Source organism: Diachasma alloeum, unplaced genomic scaffold (genome assembly GCF_001412515.2).
Source record: "Diachasma alloeum isolate Michigan unplaced genomic scaffold, Dall2.0 Dall_scaffold_00285, whole genome shotgun sequence".
NCBI lineage: Eukaryota > Metazoa > Arthropoda > Insecta > Hymenoptera > Braconidae > Diachasma > Diachasma alloeum.
Window position 1 is genome coordinate 138492 of NW_021680424.1, and position 19596 is coordinate 158087.

The 19596-nt window shown below is 37.6% G+C and overlaps 2 protein-coding genes across 5 annotated transcripts in view; both read left to right on the forward strand.

Moving 5' to 3' along the window:
- Positions 1-19596, forward strand: part of LOC107038586 (opioid-binding protein/cell adhesion molecule homolog) — a 141074-nt gene that overhangs the window by 6894 nt on the left and 114584 nt on the right. Inside the window, exon 1 of one of the 3 annotated variants that reach the window (XM_015257769.1) lies at positions 14502-14621. The exons of the other annotated variants lie outside the window; for them this stretch is intronic. Coding sequence (XP_015113255.1) covers positions 14552-14621 — 70 coding nt within the window. The 5' untranslated portion in view covers positions 14502-14551. Of the gene's footprint in view, positions 1-14501; positions 14622-19596 lie in introns of those variants that run through there. 3 annotated transcript variants of the gene reach the window in all.
- LOC107038587 lies at positions 9085-10620 on the forward strand. 2 transcript variants are annotated; one of them, XM_015257770.1, is made up of 3 exons: positions 9085-9232; positions 9998-10297; positions 10386-10620. In XM_015257770.1, exons 1-3 carry the CDS (start codon positions 9202-9204, stop codon positions 10451-10453), a joined length of 399 nt encoding a protein of 132 aa, XP_015113256.1. In that variant the 5' UTR covers positions 9085-9201; the 3' UTR covers positions 10454-10620. The 2 variants fall into 2 exon arrangements, with proteins under 2 accessions (XP_015113256.1, XP_015113257.1); XM_015257771.1 differs by having other exon boundaries at positions 10028-10297.

Consider the following 19596-nt stretch of genomic DNA (forward strand, 5'->3'; position numbering starts at 1 on the left):
CCTCTGTTCACTCGCGATTCCGCAATCGTTTTGTTTTACGCTTGCCTCCACCAGTGCTCCTTTTGTTTTTCCTGTTTTCTCACCATTACCAGGATTTTCCATTATTACTGAGGACTATCAAATTGACGAGCGAATTTACGGCTGTCATACCGTTTAATCGCGTTCCCAGTGCAGTGTGAAAATGATGAAAGACGGGTGTATATCAATCGTTTAAGCTCAAAAAGCTTTTTGATGTGATGAAAACAATGCATTGACGGGTGGATAGTGTTCCTTGGGGGTTCAGAAAACTTTTACGAGGAGAATTATTCGGTTTATTCAGCTGAAGACAATCGGGAAATTTTGAATTGTTGTAAATTAATTTGGTAATATTTTTATTTCGAGGGGAGAGCATAATGTAACGATGTAATTTAATCTGAGCACCAGAGAACAAGGATTTCACTATGAAAAAACAAATTTTCTCGGTTGGAGCTCATTTTTCTTCTCTTTCCATTGATTTGAAGATAATTTTACTCATGCTTGTCCCTGCTCCAAGAATCTATTGAGAGTGAAATACGATTGGCCGTATTTAGGATTTTTTCGGGGGGAAAGTCGATTTTCGCCAAAATGGAATTTTTCCGCCGAGTGAAGGTTGATTCTGTATTTTCTGGCCCGCCTAATGCCACTGCGCCCCTCACTCGGCCCAAAAATGCAGAAATAAAAATTTTTTTTTTTCACCCGGAGCCAAAGTGGAATTCAGGCTTTTTTCGGGGGGGAAAGTCGACTTTCGCCAAAATGGAATTTTTCCGCCGAGTGAAGGCTGATTCTGTATTTTCTGGCCCGCCTAATGCCACTGCGCCCCTCACTCGGCCCAAAAATGCAGAAATAAAAATTTTTTTTTTTCACCCGGAGCCAAAGTGGAATTCAGGCTTTTTTCGGGGGGGAAAGTCGACTTTCGCCAAAATGGAATTTTTCCGCCGAGTGAAGGCTGATTCTGTATTTTCTGGCCCGCCTAATGCCACTGCGCCCCTCACTCGGCCCAAAAATGCAGAAATAAAAATTTTTTTTTTTCACCCGGAGCCAAAGTGGAATTCAGGCTTTTTTCGGGGGGGAAAGTCGACTTTCGCCAAAATGGAATTTTTCCGCCGAGTGAAGGCTGATTCTGTATTTTCTGGCCCGCCTAATGCCACTGCGCCCCTCACTCGGCCCAAAAATGCAGAAATAAAAATTTTTTTTTTTCACCCGGAGCCAAAGTGGAATTCAGGCTTTTTTCGGGGGGGAAAGTCGACTTTCGCCAAAATGGAATTTTTCCGCCGAGTGAAGGCTGATTCTGTATTTTCTGGCCCGCCTAATGCCACTGCGCCCCTCACTCGGCCCAAAAATGCAGAAATAAAAATTTTTTTTTTTCACCCGGAGCCAAAGTGGAATTCAGGCTTTTTTCGGGGGGGAAAGTCGACTTTCGCCAAAATGGAATTTTTCCGCCGAGTGAAGGCTGATTCTGTATTTTCTGGCCCGCCTAATGCCACTGCGCCCCTCACTCGGCCCAAAAATGCAGAAATAAAAATTTTTTTTTTTCACCCGGAGCCAAAGTGGAATTCAGGCTTTTTTCGGGGGGGAAAGTCGACTTTCGCCAAAATGGAATTTTTCCGCCGAGTGAAGGCTGATTCTGTATTTTCTGGCCCGCCTAATGCCACTGCGCCCCTCACTCGGCCCAAAAATGCAGAAATAAAAATTTTTTTTTTTCACCCGGAGCCAAAGTGGAATTCAGGCTTTTTTCGGGGGGGAAAGTCGACTTTCGCCAAAATGGAATTTTTCCGCCGAGTGAAGGTTGATTCTGTATTTTCTGGCCCGCCTAATGCCACTGCGCCCCTCACTCGGCCCAAAAATGCAGAAATAAAAATTTATTTTTAAAAATTTAAAGGGCTGATCCAAGGCTGAGCTCCAGCCCTGGTTGAGCATTTCGAAGCCTTGCTCCAGGGCTTGATGAGTCCTGTTTCTATCAATTCCTACCTGGGTTAGCTACACGAGCGTAGGATCATTTACCTTACATCAAAAAACCATTTTTGGGAGATTGATACATCAAAAAAAAATGTAATGCTTAATGAAGCGTGATAATGTTTTTATAATCACCCTTAATACTCCTCGAGCCTTGAACAACTCCCCCCAGCTCTCACGTTCCGGTATTTAACCCTAACAATCGGAAATACGTCGACCCGTTAGAGAGAAAATTGAACACCGCGTGGGGGTGGATGGGTTGACTCGGACATTTGTATTAGATTCACGTAGCGATAGTAGTTAAATTAGTTTCATCAACTTCTGCGTCGAATGCTTACGGCAATCGCGTGGCTCTGATTCCTCCAAAATTACACCCGTCCCGGTGAAAAACCGAAAAAAGAGGGAAGAAAGAAAATGGGGAACAGAGTTTTTAATCGGAAAGGTTTTGTTTGGGGCACCCAACGGCGGCTTTCGATCGATATCAAGATGTCATTTTATTTAGGAACCTGTCGTTTTTTTTAAGGGATGACGAATTTTCTCAAAATATCTGCCATTAAGGCATATCCCGAGACAATACACGGAGAGAAATGTTCAGTTAAAATTACGGAACACTGATACGGAACTACGGTAATTCCGAAATTACTGATTTTTCAATAAGAAAATACATAAAAATTTCGCGTGAATGAGAGATTATTAACATTTTCAAGATTTTTTACTTCAAATTTCAGGAGCAATTCCCTAACACCGTATGGGTTTCCGGAAAATAATCTAAATGACTTAATTTATTGCATTCTCATAAGATTGATAAGGTTAAAAAATAACTTGAAATCAAATAAGAAATTGTTTGTTAACTAATTGTTTGAATCAATCAGCAATAAATTGGTGAAATTCGTGAGGCTGTGGTTCACGTTTGAGAGGCGCGTTGAGAATAAAAAAGGGGAATTTCCCGTCTGCAATAGCGAAACGAGAATTGACGGCATTTTCGTTTGGTAACACTGTCTAGGGGCCGATGAACCACTGCGGGACAGCCCTGACGCAAATCAAACCGTGACTCGCATGCATACTGTTTACAAACACTGGAGAGAATGCAAAGCCACTGGAGTGAGTTGAGCGAAATACTCGGGGAAAAAGGGCGAGGAAAAAAAAAATGAAAACTGTAAATCCCGGGGTTGGAGTATTTCGGGGGACTTTATGCTGGCTGTGGGAGCTACAGGCGCTTCAGATTTTTTTCTTCTTGAATATTTCTTGGATATTTGCGGGAATGCAGGCGCATATAAAGTGCATTTAGGAGTTTGAAAAAAATAGGTGAATGGATGTAGGGGAAGACAGTATTTTACGAGGGAATGTTTAGGAGACGCTTTGGGGAAAGTTTCTCGCGTTTAAAATTTTATACGACGGGATGGGCCTGTTGGGAATTGATCGCCTTATGGGAGAGGATTATGGATGGGGTCAGACGGACGTCAATTATATTTCAGAATTTTTCTTTAGGTTTCGAGTGGAGTATAAGGTTGAGGCTGAGGTGTGTCGAAAAAATTTGAACTTATTATTCTGTAAATAACTCGAAAACTAGGGGATCTAGGGCTAAATGCAATAAGACATTTTTTGTAGAGAATTTCATTGGCTGCAAAAAAGCTTTTTATACATTTTTCTCTAAAACGAGTGATTTTTTAGATATTCGCAAGTTTGTGACTTGATTTCCGTCGTTTCTATCGTGGATTGAAATATGACGAATTTTGATTTTAATTTGTTAATTTTTTTTTTGAGCCTCGGGGGCTATTTTTCTTATGGTGATTGAATTTTTGATATTAGCGGTCGAGTAGTACGTGAATATTCGTCGGAAGCCGGTGATATGGGTCCTGGGATTTTACTTATCAATCCAGGATTAAACTCACACACCCGTTGCAACCGAGACTATCTCGGGCTAATGGCTCTAGGAGGTAATGAACGTTACTCATCAGTGCACGTCAGGGGTATTACTCCGCTTTTGGATATGCAGTATGTTCATTCATTCTCATGTAAAATAATCACTCGATGCATAATCAACGTTTATAATTAATTCTGGCACCTGCACGCCCTTTAACTGTGTCAATAAACAAATTATATCGATTAATTCAGTTCGAAAAAAATAACAACCAATCGGTTTCAAAATAATGGCTTTTTTACTGTCATATTCCTCGAGACTTGAAACTTTTTTTACAAAATTATATTGAACCTTCTAGCTCTTTATTTTTATTATTCTCATAAAACAAAAAATACAAAATTCTTGCAAATTTTCAAATTAATCAAAATAACGATTATTGCTATCCCCTTCATCTTCGAACTCGATCAAAAGGACATCCAAACAAATTTTTTAAGCCATCATTCAATCAATTCTGAAAATTTCTTTAGTTATCGTGGGGCAACCGATTTTCGAAAAAATTCGAAAATTAAAAAAACCAATCGATGAATTTAATTTCAGTTAATGGCGATCGATAGGGCTCAACGATACCTACATTCGAAAAAAGAGATTCAATTCCATCCAGTCTCACAAAAAATCGAATGCTTAAATTTGAACGATTCCAAAGCTTCCATTCGTAATAAAACACATTAAAAATACATTGTGTCCCCTCCAGCTACTTAAAACCCCATTAACTCCCAAATAATTTAATGTTTTAATCTCTCAATTAATCAAAACCCATAAAAACTGTAAAACTCAGATTATCTCAGAATGATAAAAAAATGTCGTCACTTTGATCTTTAAAACAAAGTGTAACGAACCCTAATTAAATTCTCATCAATGATGCACACATGTGCATCACCAGCATTAACGCGTAGGTGTAATTATCGATTAAACCGTTAGCGAGGAATTCCTCTCCTCAGTTGAGAACGTTGACGTAAAACGAGTACTCCACACACTGCGGTGAGGAAGGAGAGAGTTGGTTGAACGATTCAATGGGGCCAGTGTGTGTTGGAAACAGCGTGTTGGCCTCTCTCATTCAGTGTTACCCCTCTGTGCGCCTGTGTCAATTCTTACGGTTAGTAACCAGTGGCACGTGTCTCCCACAAGCCACGTGTGTATCCTTTTGTGGGATGACGATGGTCAATTGCCAAAGGTTCTAATGAATGTATGTCGCGGTCAATCTGTATGAAGGGTTTTTTCACGCCCACGGGGGACTTCGGCACACGTGGAGATTATTTTTCCGGGGTAATTGACGGAGAAGTGTCATTTTTGTTATTTTTTCCGGTTGATGTTATTTATTTGAAGCGATGAAATCTATACGTGAGATTTATTTGCAACGTCGATACAGGTGATTTACTCAGTTTGGTTGTTGTTGAGAATGGGTGGTTTACACTGGTTGAAATAATTTGACAGTTCATGGAGGATGTAGGAAATCTCGTGAAGGGGACTGAATCGAATTTAGGGAACAAATGGTTATGAGATTTCAAGTTTTAAGAAATGAATATTTAGACGCAAAATGACATAAATTTTCAATTTTTTCCTCAATTTTCATGATTTTTCTGAATTTTTGGAGAATAATTGAACTGAAATATCAAGGATTTTATTGATTTCCAGATCATTTGAACAGAAAATCAATGGAATGTTTGATTTTTCGATGACAAGATTTCATGAAATTTCAGTGGAACTTGAACACGATAAAAATTTCCGGATTTTGATGCGGAAAATTCGTATACTTTTATTTCACATTCTTTTAGGTATTTGCATATTTCTTCTGTGTAAATATGGTCAGTTGCATTCGCAAATTTCTTGGTTGTGAAAGGGAGAGAATAAGAGGAGTATCTTAGTCGATGTATATGCATAAAAAAATTCGGGCAATGCCCGAATCATAAAATTCTATGAATATGCTCGTGAGAGACAAAAAAAAACTGTCGAAAAATTATATTTCCCCTGAAGAGATTTTTCGTCGCGTTGAATCGATTGACAAAAAGGAAAGTTTCCTCCAAACCATGATAAAAATTTAATTTTTGCGAAAGATATTAAATCCCCTTCTATCAAATTGGTTTATTTCCCTAAGAAAATTTTAATTATATTTTTTTCTCACATTCTCCCCCTCTAAAAAACTGATTGAAATTCCCTCATTTTTAATTCAGAATTATATTTGTTTAACCAGAATACTGTTTCCATTTTCAACTGTTCCAAAAGAATAATTTTAAAAACCCTGAATGGATGGAAATTCGTTTTTCCCTCTTGATCTCTCGATTGAACAGACTGAATTCACCTCATTTGAAACGCACACTCTCATCATACAAACTGGACTACCGTGGAAGGCCTTCCCCCCCCCCAGGTGTAAAACGGTCATACTCATATGGCTGGATGTAATCACAGTACGAAAATGAAGAGAGATTGGATTTGACGAGAGAGTGAATTGAACTGGGAAGCACATCCCCAGAATTACATTTACACGTCTGTATTTATTCCGACATTCACTGGAGTGATTGGTGCACAGTATGAAAAATTTCTCATTTCATTAGAATGAATATAAAAATTATTATCTGTGAATTAAATCGATGAGACCAGTGTGAGATATTTTTTCAACAAAGAGTGTTTTTTGATTTTTTAGACCATCTATTATTAAAATAATTCACTTCAAAAGGACAAAACCCCAACTATTTCCAGTCCTTGCGCGAAATCTCCCTAATTCATGCAACAGCTTCCCCTCCACCCCCTCTCTCCCCACCCCCTACTAAATCATCAAAAGGCCCCATTTGTCGTGAATGAAGTTGATACCGAAATGATCTCTTAAAAAGATTTTCTTTGCACCCATTAATTCCCAAAATAATCAAATCGAAAATCCCAATTAGTTCATTCTTTTCACCTCTTCACGGAATTTCTCTAACTCATAAAATCGATTCCCCTACATCCCCTCTTCCAAAGCACCTCTAAACCCTTATTAAACCGTGAAATGACGTATTCACAACGTATTTCAATCGAAAAACCCAACTCCTCCGTTTTCTCCCTTCCCCTCAAAAGTCCTCTAACTCATGAAACAGCTTCCCCTCCGTCCCCCTCTCTTCCCGCCCTCAACAAGGCCCCGTTTGTCTGAATGAAATTGATACCGAAATCATCTCTTATAAACATTTCCTTTGCACCCATTAATTCCCAAAATAATCAAATCGAAAATCCCAATGATTTCATTCTTTTCACCTCTTCACGGAATTTCTCTAACTCATAAAATCGATTCCCCTACACCCCCTCTTCCAACGCACCTCTAAACCCTCATCAAAGCGTGCAATTACATATTCTAAAATTATTTCAATTGAAAAAACAAACCCCTCCGTTTTCTCCCTTCCCCTCAAAAGTCTCCCTAACTCATGAAACAACTTCCCCTCCACCCCCCCCCCCTCCTCCAAATCGTCCCTAATGCTTCATCTACCCCAGCCTGAGGTTAATCGACGTGTGGCAACATTCGCAGGAACAATAACTCATGAACAATAGCCAGGGCAAATTAGAATGCAAATGGAGATGAGTTGAGGAGGAAGAGAGCGAGAGTTNTCGCAGGAACAATAACTCACGAACAATAGCCAGGGCAAATTAAAATGCAAATGGAGATGAGTTGAGGAGGAAGAGAGCGAGAGTTCATGAGTCGCAAACATTCCTCATCCCCTCCACCACCTGTATATCTGTACCATTGTCATCTCTATAAGCCCGTGACTCGCAGGGACATGGCGATAGGGGGAATAGGACATGGCTGGCGGGCGGGGGGGGAGGAAGGCGGGGGGAAGGGGTGGGGCGAAGAGGAGAGGGGGTTGACTGACTGAAGCTACGCCATGCGGGAATTAGTATACGGCGCCCCGGAATACGTACTGACAGAGATTACGTGCCTTCGGGTGACGTTTCAACGGGGATCGAGGCCAGTGTGCTACTGTGTTTGCATATCGAACATTTGTTTTTTTTATTTCATTTTCCCCTCTCCCCTGCCCTTTTTTTACTCTATATTCGTTTTTTCTTCTGGGGATCAAGAGGTTAACGCGCGCAACGTTTGGAGATATGAACGCAATCGCTGCCTCTCAAGGCCGATTTAAATAGCATGATCCATTTAAACTCTTTTTCCGGGATTTGTTTGTTTTTACTGGGTGCTCGAGATAACGGGAGGGGATTGAGGAAAATCGCGAGGAAAAATTATTTTTATTATTTTTATTTTCAGATTGAAATTGTTTTTTTTAGGGGGGGGGGAGGCACTGCTATTTTTTGGGGGTCCAAGGGGAATTTCAAGTTGATTTTAGGGTTATTTTTTGGAGTTGCAAAAATTTGTCGGTGAAAAAAATCTATTTTAGGCCGGAGATGGTGCTCTTTTGATGGCTTCCTCATTGTTGGGGTAAAATGGGTCATGGTGGGTACGTTTTTCACCTGAAATTATTCTGGTTTTCGAATGAACTTCATTGTAATTCTTCGTCTCTTCGGTTTTCTCGGATAATGAGAAATTCTTGGACTTTATGAAATGAAAATTTTGAAAAATCATTTTGGAAATATGATATGATGATTTTGGAATATTCTGGTGGAATGGCTAGAGATATTTCAAATGGAAAATACAACTTGACGATTTATTCGGCCCCACAAATAATCGAGATATGAATAAGAAACCTTTTCGGTCCAAAAAATTTTTTTTCATGATTTTCGTGATTATGAAAATAAAACAGGTTGTCATCTTGTTTTTTCCAGCTGAAATTTTGCCTCCTTTTCAATGAAAATAAAAACATTTTCCCCTTCGAAATTTCCAACATCATTGAATCAAAAATAAATAAATATTAAATATTAAATCATATTAAATCAAAAAATTCTCTGCAAATCATTCAGTTCATCCATTTCAAATCTAACATCGCAATTACATTCAAAATATTTTGTTGACACACATATCACTTATTTTTCCCACGGCTTGGTAACTAATTTCCCTAATACCATCGTTATCATTTCAAAGTTTGAGGGGTCGTGATAAAGTTGCTATGGTTTTGATGCCGCCTTTGAGCGACTGAAATTTAATCACTCGACCTCCTATTCGTACTGCACACACAAGTACACTCGAGCTCATTCCTCTCTCTGGATCTTGAGGAGGGCGGGGGGGGGGGGGGGGGGGGAAGCCCGGGTGATTCAGTTGGTTTCAGCGGTTTAGTCGAAATCAAACTGGACGTTTGATATAACCCCTTGGAATCTGTTTGATCCGTTTGCAATTTGCGTCTCTTAGTGGTGTCTGTAAATTCGTAAACGGGTGTTTCCACGCGTGACAGTTATTCGAGATGAGATTTCATGCTACTGTGGTTATCATTGGTGTGTATTGGAGGACTTCAATTAATTTATGATGATTAGTTTTGCATTGATTCAAAATAATTAAGTTTTTCAAATTTTTACACTTTTGGCACTGAGAGATTAATTGGCGATGACTATCGAGGGATTTAACCCGTTGGAAAATACAATACGACGGCCCATTTTGCCCCAATGGTTATGAAGATATTGATAATTATGGTGACAATTATTTTACATGAATTTTTGGGTTCGGAAATAATAAATAGGGGCTTTCGATAATTAGGGGTTTACACTAATTAGGGGTTTTCCCTGGGTTTTCTTTATACGTACATAAAAATATGTATAAGATTTATATAAAATATATATGAAACATATATAAATTTATATTTTATAAATTAAAAAAAATAACAGGGAAGGACCTGAATAATAAAAAAAAGGAAAACAGAATAAGAGGAAAATTTTAAATTTTGATTAAAAATTTAATTGATATTTTATACAGCTTTTCCGTACATGGGAGAATATAAAAAATTTTTTACGTCATTGGGCCTGAAAAATCTTTAAAAGTTGAATAAATTCAAGGTTTTGAAATATTCCTGCAATGGCTGGGATAAAACGGGTCGTCATATTGTGTTTTTTAGCTCATATTTCCCTGAATGGTGTTTCCATATCGAATAGATGAAATTTGGATAATCGATATTTAAAAATAGTTCGACAGAACTGATTTGTCAATTGATTAGGGATAAATTGGTGTGCCTCTGGTATTTGGGTATAATTGAATTATTGCGCCAGTGATTTCAGTCGGCAATTTCATTACAACAGACGCTTGTAACTGTAGCCATTGTGAGGATTCAGTCAGGTTGATTGACGTTGAGGAGAACGAGGACATTCAGCCAACCGAGAATCGACTGGATAAGGAGGATCTTGACGGTGATGGGAGTAGAACAATATGCGCTAGGGATAGGGATCACGAGGATATGACATTTCCAAGTATTTGTCACATGAAGTGTTACAACGGATGTAGTGAATTACATGTGAGGAAGCGTGTGATATTTGGCCATGAAATCGATGAATACTCGCTTTCCAGGACTAGTAAGACTGCTTGATTCTTTACGAACGATGTTTTGACGTTTGATTTGACTTTTATCGGTTAATTACGGATTTTATTTTTATTTTTTAGATTATTATAAATTACACGATGGGCCTTGTCCGAAGAGAATGAAGAAAATTTACTCGAACAGCGATTGAAAAATTTGAATTATGAAATACTATGAATTGATTGCCTAGAAAACTGAAAAAAAATCTTGAATTCTTCGGAAAAAATCACAGTTTTTCAGATAACAGTAGATCTTCAAAGATTTTTCTTGAATTACTTGTGAAACCGAAGAATTTTCATGAATTTTGTAGAGTTTGGAATTTATGTATGAAAATCTGAGAAGCAAGAATTGATCATTTTTCCGTATGATAAATATGAAAAAAATAAAATTTGGGAAGTGAAGAATAATTTGTGCGTTAAAAAATTTTAGAAATACTGTTTTTTTTCTCATGATCAAAAAATGAAAAATATGACGCAGAAAAAATTTTTGCCATTTGAAGAATTTGAAAATACCGGGGATTTTTTTCATTAGCGGTCAGGCAGTTTCGAGATATTTCGATCTAAATCAACTTCACGTTTCTTGCATCTTTAGGAAATCGATAACCTATTTTTACAGAAATTCCATTTCTTCAGTCACTCGTATTGACAAATAATAAGAAGAAAAGATAATTAGATGGGAAATTAATAAAAAAATAACTTCATGATTGAAAATAATACAATTTTATTATCAAACCACCAGATGATGGCGAATAAACGTCTTTAAATTCCTCAAAGGTCGTCACATTATTTTTTCAAATCGTCAAAATGCTCGATAAATCCCTAAGTCACAGATAAAACTCGAAAACTATCGATTGAATATTACAACGAGTGTCTGAGTGCACGGAAACAGGGGGCAAGCCCCGCACAGCAGCAGCACATTAGACACTTTGACTTGCTAAACGGGTTAATTTGAATGTTTAAATTCCACCGTCGTACAACTCAATTTGCGAAGACTCGGTGTCTAGTTAATTTCTTTTTTTTCCCCTTCTTCACTCCGGTTTTTTTTCCACCTTCTCCCCACCTCTTTGTTACCTCAACGATTGCACTGGACCCGGCAGACTCAAGACGACCAGCCAATTCTCACGTATTTCTCCATATCATGTAATTAGTAATCGGGGCATTATTAGCTCATGAACACCCGGACACCGGGGCTGAAAGGCCTTTTCAGTTCATTTAAGTTCGATCGCTTTTCCTTTGTCCGTGGGAGACGAAAAATTGGAGGAAATTGCGTTTATTCTGATTGAAGCGGTGATAATGGCCGGGAGAGATGGCCGACGTGATGAGATTTCAGGTTAGGTAGGGCTGGGGCTGGAGGAAATGTCTTTATGTAATAATTCTGTGAATTGAGACGACGCAAAAATTTTAAGGGTCACGAGGGTCGAAATTAGAAGGGTGAAAATTAGGGTGATAAAGGTAAAAATAAGAGTCACAAGGGTAAAAAAGGATCATGGGGGTCATCTTCTGTATAATACACCGCACGTACCCAAAAAGAACTGGAGGGAGCGAGCGAAGCGAGCGAGGGAGGCGGAGCCGCCCCGAAGTTGACGAGCAAAGCGAGCGAGGGGGGCGGAGCCGCCCCGGAGTTGACGAACGAAGCGAGCGAAGGGCGAAGTCCCCTAGTTGAAAAAATTCTCGGGGCTTTCGGAATGTTTTCAGAGGGAAAAAACCGCTTCAATAATTTGTTAGGAATTGAGGAATTTAACCTGAGTTGAAAACATTAATTACGCAGTTGATATTATGATTACTATTGACATTAATAGTAATATAATAACTGAATGTTGATTATTTGAGTGTTTTCACTAGAACATTTTTTACTTCATTTACAATTTTATTTCCTTTCTTTTATTGTTGATCGAAATGAATTGATTGAAATGAATTAAAAAATTGGATTGCGTCAAAAAATTGCAATCAATGAAATTCTATTGAAATTTTCTAATTATCGTTGATATTCTTGAGGATTTGAAGATTATTAATTCATCTTTCCTGGAGGGAATTACGTTTTTTTCATCGTTTAATTTAACTTGACATGGTGTCCTCCGTTCGCATTAGTCTCTTGTGAAAATAAACAAACTCCCGTGAGTGATCAGGTGAGTTTTGTAAATTTATGTTGCACCGGTGGCACTCAAGTACCCTAGCCCTCTGTGTCTGACATTATCAAATGACTTACATGAAAACTTTCTCGTGTTTTAGTTTGCTTTTTTCTGGGAGGCACAGGTGAAAAATTAATTGGATTCTTGAAGAATCTGGCTTCATGAATTTAATGTCAAGGATTTAAATATTGTTTCATCCCTATTATGAATTCAGAATGCTCTAGATCTGTAGAAAAATATTTATCTGAAAAATGGATTAATTGACGTCGAAAATATTTTTCTGAAATTCAAGAGAATATTGTGCAAAAATTCAATTTATCTCTTGACTGGATTTTTCGGGGATTTATTTGTAAATATTCCACTGAAAATTGAAGCATTTTGTGGTGGAGAGGGAGAGGGATTCACGCTTGACAGGGCTTCACTTATTCTTACCTCTCGACTCTCGCGTGTCGTATTTCTCTGTCCCCAGTTGCGGGACAGGTGCCATTTGTCTGGCTTGACTTGTCTCGGCTAACTACGCATCTTCCTCCAGTTGAAGATTTCCAAATCTTCTTCAATATTCACTCGACTCGTTTTTTAATTCTGCATGAATATACATTCACGGGATAATTAATCATTAAAGTGCATATCACGACCGGGTATCCGCTTCACGTTCCCGCTTCTTGCTTTCCCGATATATTAATCTCCGATACACCGAGACAGTGAGTTTAATCGAGCGTGAATACTCATGATGAATCATGAGGAGAGAGGTAACGAGTCATTTAAAGATCAGGGGGGAAGGCCAGTGGATGGTCAGACTGAATTTTTTCACTTACGAAAGTCATTCTGTCTGGTGAAAAATTGGAACTTTACTTGAATTTTCAGGGAATTCCTTCAAAAAAATTCCTGAAATTCAAAGCATTTTAAAGGAATTCCCTGAGAATTCAAGGAAATTGGGCAGTGAGTAGTCTTTTTTGACTAGAAAATTCATGCCAATTGTGGAATTTTTGTCTTGCTGTCGCTAAAAAATTGGGACTTTACTTAAATTTTCAGGGGATTCCTTAAAAAATTCCTGAAATTCCAAGCATTTTAAAAGAATTCTCTGGAAATTCAAGGGAATTGGGCAGTGAATATTCATCTTCACTTGACAATTCATATAAATTCAGGAACTTTCGTCTTCCTGTCGCTAAAAAATTGGGACTTTACTCGAATTTTCAGGGAATTCCTTAAAAAATTCCTGAAATTCCAGGCATTTTAAAAGAATTCCATGAAAATTCAGGGGAATTGAGCAGTAAATATTCATCTTCACTAGACAATTCATATAAATTATAGAATTATCGTCTTCCTGTCGCTAAAAAATCGGAACTTTACTTGAATTTTCAGGGAATTCCTTAAAAAATTCCTGAAATTCCAGGCATTTTAAAGGAATCCCCTGAAAATTCAAGGGAATTGGGCAGTGAATATTCCTGTTCACTTCAAAAATTCATGTAAATTGTAGAACTTTCGTCTTGCTACCGCTAAAAAATTAGGACTTTACTGGAATTCAGATAATTCAGCCAAACTTTTTCAAGTGTCACTGAAAAATCTCTGGCATTTGCAAATTAATTTCTTGCATTCGATAATTGAACAGCCAAAACGTCAAACAAATATCAATGTTGTTCAATTATTAATGGAAATTTTTTGACCGAAAAATCTAGCTATTCGGTCAATTAAATCAATCTGCAGATATTTACAGCATTTGTTAAATATTTTATTATCCACTGGCTCGCGGCAAAATGGCATCCACGGAAGGGACGATGTGAGGATCATCGAAGTGTTTAGCCGATACCACCGACAACAGCGTTGAATTTAAGTCCGTTGGATGATACCCGGGGTATTTGTTCTACTCTTTAGCTCGCACGAGTGGCGGTTTCGGGGATGCAGGGTGTGGGGGTGGGGGGTAGCTGGATGGCGCGCGCTGTCTGACCGGATGAGAGAGACAACCCTTCCCTCGTGTTGCATTTGCCAGGGGTGGGGGGATCCTACGGCAGGTTAGAGTGCACGTTCGCGCCAAGTAGAAATTTCAGTCGTGACGCGAACGACACGCGCGATACTTCTCGGTGAATAAACGTGGTAGTCAGGACTTGTGGTGAGACTGTTATCATGATACTGCGGTGTTTATTCGCTGTTTTTTGCTGGTGTGTTGTTGCACGAGTGCGAGGACAATTGTCTGGTGAGTACTTTTATTCTTTGAGTTTTTTTTTTTATGTTCAAGGAACATTCGGATTTTCTAGTCAACCTTCGAGAATGCGATCGCTTTGTAGTGGGTTGAGGAGTTGAGGATTCGTATTTGTTAATTATTTTTGATTAGTGAGTGACGTTTATTAGAAGGAAAGGAATAATTTCTCAGATTGAATGAAAAGTGTTCATGTTATTTTGCGAATATCTCGGAAACGAGTGGTTTTAGGAGAAAATGTCACTAGAATTTATTTGTAGGTCATTAAATTTCCTGGAAGAAATGTTATGTGATATTTCATCATAAAGTCAATCATTAAGGAGATAATGAGGTAATTAGGCTTGATAAATTTTCTTCGAAATTTGGGGTTTTCAGGGGAATGAGCTGCTGAGGTTTTAAATGAGGATTTTCAAATTAATTTCATTGGAAAATCTATGAATTTGTTTATTACTAAAAGAAGAATGGGAGTTATTGGATTGTTTAAAGACAAAGGTAATTTTTTCTGGGTTTTTTTATCCATTTTTTCCTTACTGAATTTGATAATGAGATTTAATTCTCTCTCCGTTTGTTTAATCCAATTGGTTATCGACAAGTACTTTCCAGCGAGTCGGAGAAACTTTCGCAAACCTTCCGGCAACTTCATTATTTCAAACAGGGCTCTTTATCAGTGGATCGTACGGTGTCTCTGATACGATAATTTCTCAAGCAAGATGCAACGACAGATAAATTCTCTTTCAAAACTTATAGATTAATTTTAACTTGAATTTTTCATCGATTTGCTGGTAGTTTTGTTTCGGGAAATGAGTTCCATAACAACTTTATAGTGGTACTCATATGGGAACTTTGGAAAACTATTGGAGATTGAATTTTTTTATTGAGAAACGAAGCAATAAAATGAACGATGGATCAATACCGAATTACGATTGAAAATAGAGGATTTTTTAAATTCAATTCGCAATTAAAACGTTTTGTATATTTTTTTAGACTTTGTAAATTTTTCAGTTGAAAATAGTACTTTGTTTAAAAAGAAGGATAGAGAACCAAAATTCAATAATCAAAATGATTTCTATAATTTTCCTTGTTTTTACAAAAACTTGAAAAAAAAATTTTTCTGCGAATTTCTGATTTTCTGAAATTGTTGACGTATTTATTTTGGTATCTCTCATCATCCGACAGTTGTTTAACAGACTTTCCTCCATTTTTCTCATCTCGAGGGCCACTCAGAGCAGTTGCATCTCCCAGCAACTTCAATCAACTCCGTAAAAACTAAAAATTCTGGTTTAAAAGTTAAATTGAACTAAAAACAATTTACAATGAATAAATAGGTTGAAGAATTCTCATTTCAATGCTGTTAAAAGATTTAAAATTTCACTGACTTTTCAAGTTTTCCCTAACACTAGATTTTCTAATTAAATTGAACAATAAACTCCACTTGCAAAAAACCATAATTTCGTCTCGAGCCCTCAAAACTAATTCTTAAAAAATCCAAAAAAATTCATGAGTCACTCCACTTTGTTTAAAAACCTATTTAAAATTCAATAAACAAAATAATTTCTGCAACTTTAGTTCTGATTTCAAAAAAACTTGAAAATATTTTTTTCAGCGAATTTTTCATTTTCCGTAATTCTTGATTTGTTCATTTTCATATCCTTCATGATCCGACAGTTGTTTAATAGACTTTTCTCCATTTTTGCCACCCCGAGGGCCACTCAGAACAGTTGCATCTCCCAGCAACTCCAATCAACTCCGTAAAAACTAAAAATTCGGGCTAAAAAGTTAAATTGAACTAAAAACAATTTACAACGGATTAAAACGGAAATTTCCCCTCGTGAATTCTCATTCAACTTTGAATAATTATTTTTGAAAAATGTTACATTGTTGAGGGATAGTGTTGTTTACACCAATTTACTTTGAGATATATTTTTCTACCCGAGAACTCCACCTGAATATCACTTTCCAATGTAACTCTATCCCACCCCTCTCGGAACTAAGGTCTCGGTGGGATGTGCCATAATGTTTTTCGACATCATGCAATCGTGTTTTATTACAGGGGTCTATAACATTGATGTGTGTGTGTAAGACATCGAGGAAAGTTTGCTTATGGACTTGGATGTGACGAGGGTTATATCTTGTAAACAAGATGCATAATTTGTTATACAAGTTCAGTCAACCGTGGAGGAGGGGAGGAGGAGGCGAGGGTTCAACATGTGATAGTTTAAAACTAGTAATTGAATTTTTCGTAGGTGAATGGAGGACTTCGATCGTATCAACTCTATGAATTATTTTTGGCCCCACATTGAGAAAAATTTCAACGGTAATTTTAACTACAAGGGAATTGTCAAAGACATTCTCCGTGCATTCTGAAATGTCGCGGTCTCCGCGCGAATGATGAGAATCCCGAGGCAATTTTTTCTTGCTGAAAGCAGAGCCATAATAGTTACCACTAAATTCTCTCCAACAGATCAGATTTTTTGGTCAGATGATCTATCGTCGCCAGGGGATGTGGCATTATCCAGAATGCCGATTCGCAAAGTGATAAGAGCCATAATTCACTGGATTATCTTATCATTCATATTTAGCATTTTTGTGTTTTCCAATAAAACAACTTGAAAAATAGTTTATTTGAATTAGTGTCTGTAAACAGCGGTAGTAAGCGTAAACTGCGCATATGACACGCCGGTGGTGATGGGATCTCCCCGTTGCCAACTGAGATTTTTATTGTATTTTTTCTCTGTTTGGGTCTCGGGGAGATGAGATCTAATAAACCCGATTGAGGGTAGCGAGCTGTAAGCGGAGCTTGATTGAATTCCCAAACTCAAGGACTCGTTGGCGTTGGACAGGGGGAACTGCGCTTTGGTAAACCGTACACGTGATGAATGTTGTTTAATCACAATGTTAACAGTTTTTGGCTGATATTTATGGTACACTTTTTTGGAAATTTTTATCGAATTTAGTTATCAATGAAATTTCAAGGAATTTCTTCAGTGGAAATTGAAAATTTCGGGGAGAAATCGATGAGAAGTGCAGTTTTCAGTTCAATTATTCTCGGAAAATTAGTGGAAATCAGGAAAATTCTGGTGAACGGATTCTTGAATTTTAAGTTGATTGAGAATTTATCGTAATTCAGGTAGGAATATTCGTGGTTTCATTGAAAATTCAAATAGGTTGGGGAATTTTCATCTGAATCCTGTTAATATATTTAGAATTTCAGCAGATTTTCAGTGAAATCTACAATTTTATGATATTTTTCCCCCTAAAACTTATTCAGTGTCACCCTCGCAAACATGCCTACGCTGTTAAAAAATTTTATCTGAAATTTGCGGTACACTTTTTGGAATTTTTTATTGAATTTAATTACCACTGATATTTCAAGGAATTTCGTCATTGAAAATTCAGAATTTCGTGGAAAAATCAAAGAGAACTGTTAATTTTATTTCCATTTTTTCCGGAAAATGATTAGAAAACCAGAAAATTCCGGTAAATATATTCTTGAATTTTCAGGACAGTGACACTGAATGCGATTTGGGGTGAAAAAAAAAATAATGAAATTTCAGATTGCACTGTAAATTCAATGTTAAATTGAATTTTAATTCTAATTCTAATATGAATTTTCAGTGAAAATTTAATTCATATTAATTCATATGTATTTTCAGTGAAAATTTAATTCATATTAGAATTAGAATCAAAAATCAATTTAACTTGGCAATTCAAATAAATTAAAGAATCCTCGTCTTTATACTGCTTAAAATTCTGGAATTTTACTGAATTTTCAATGAAGCCTGAAATTTCATGATTTTCTCCCCTAAATCGGATTCACTGTCACTGTCCCAAAAATTATCAGTCAACTGTCCACGAAATTTCATTTTTTTCTTAACAGTGCAGCCCCTAGGTTTTCAAATTAAATCAACCAAAACCCCCACTAACAAAAAAAATCCCGTAAAATTAATTTAAAAAAAAATTCATGAATGTCACTTCACCAACACAAACCATCAACATATTCATTCATTATCTCCCCTCAATTAATCCCCTCAATCTCCTCAAACAAGCAATAAACGATGAATTCCCACAAGTGGGCACTATTCCCCCGACGAAAAACATTTACAATCCAACGGACAATCGAACTTGCAACGAGAAAATATAAAGTACACGTCCCTTGACAACGTAAACGCGCACAAACACATGGAGTGGGGAGGTAGGAAGGTAATAGCCATATCAGGGCAGATGGTCCAGAGCCGGGATGAGAAGGAAAACGAATATTTCTGTGAAACCTGGCCTTTTTCAAATGTTTACCATCGATTCCTGCGCATGTCGTTGTAGCGACTATTCTCCTGATGTGACTCGGTGGGCGGTGAAGGAGGGGTAACTCGAGAGCATGTACTATCGCGCTACTTCGACGCTTCGTTGAATGGTAAACGATCAACATTCTTGGATGGGAGAGCACTTGAAGAGGTAATTGCATTCGTATTCGAGATGATACCAAGTGCCACTGATATCGGTAAAGAAAAATGGAAAACGCTGTGAATGTTTGATGAATTTGACACGGTTTTTCCTAAATGTCAATTCGAGGTAATTTACACAACTTCCTCGATAATTGGGCACTTGAAACATTTCGAATCCCGGGAAAAATAGGCCAAGGGGTTTTTGCACGTTTTGGATGTGTGGTCTATGTTTTTCCGCGCACCAAATATTTTACTCAACTCAAAACTCTCGAAAGAGAGCGATTACAGATGCAATTTATTTCTCTTCAAAAATAACACCCCATCGTTACGAGGCACCACTCGAAAATTAAACACTCACCGAGACTGAATAACTTTACAATGATAAAGTCGAAAAAAATGAGTTAAAAAAACCCAGAGGAAACAGGTTACCCATAACCGTTGACGTATTCTGAATTTAAAACGAGTTCGGTTTCATCGTTATTGTGAGGGCGAACAAAAAAAAGGGGGTGGAAGGGGGAGGCGGGGGGGGGGGG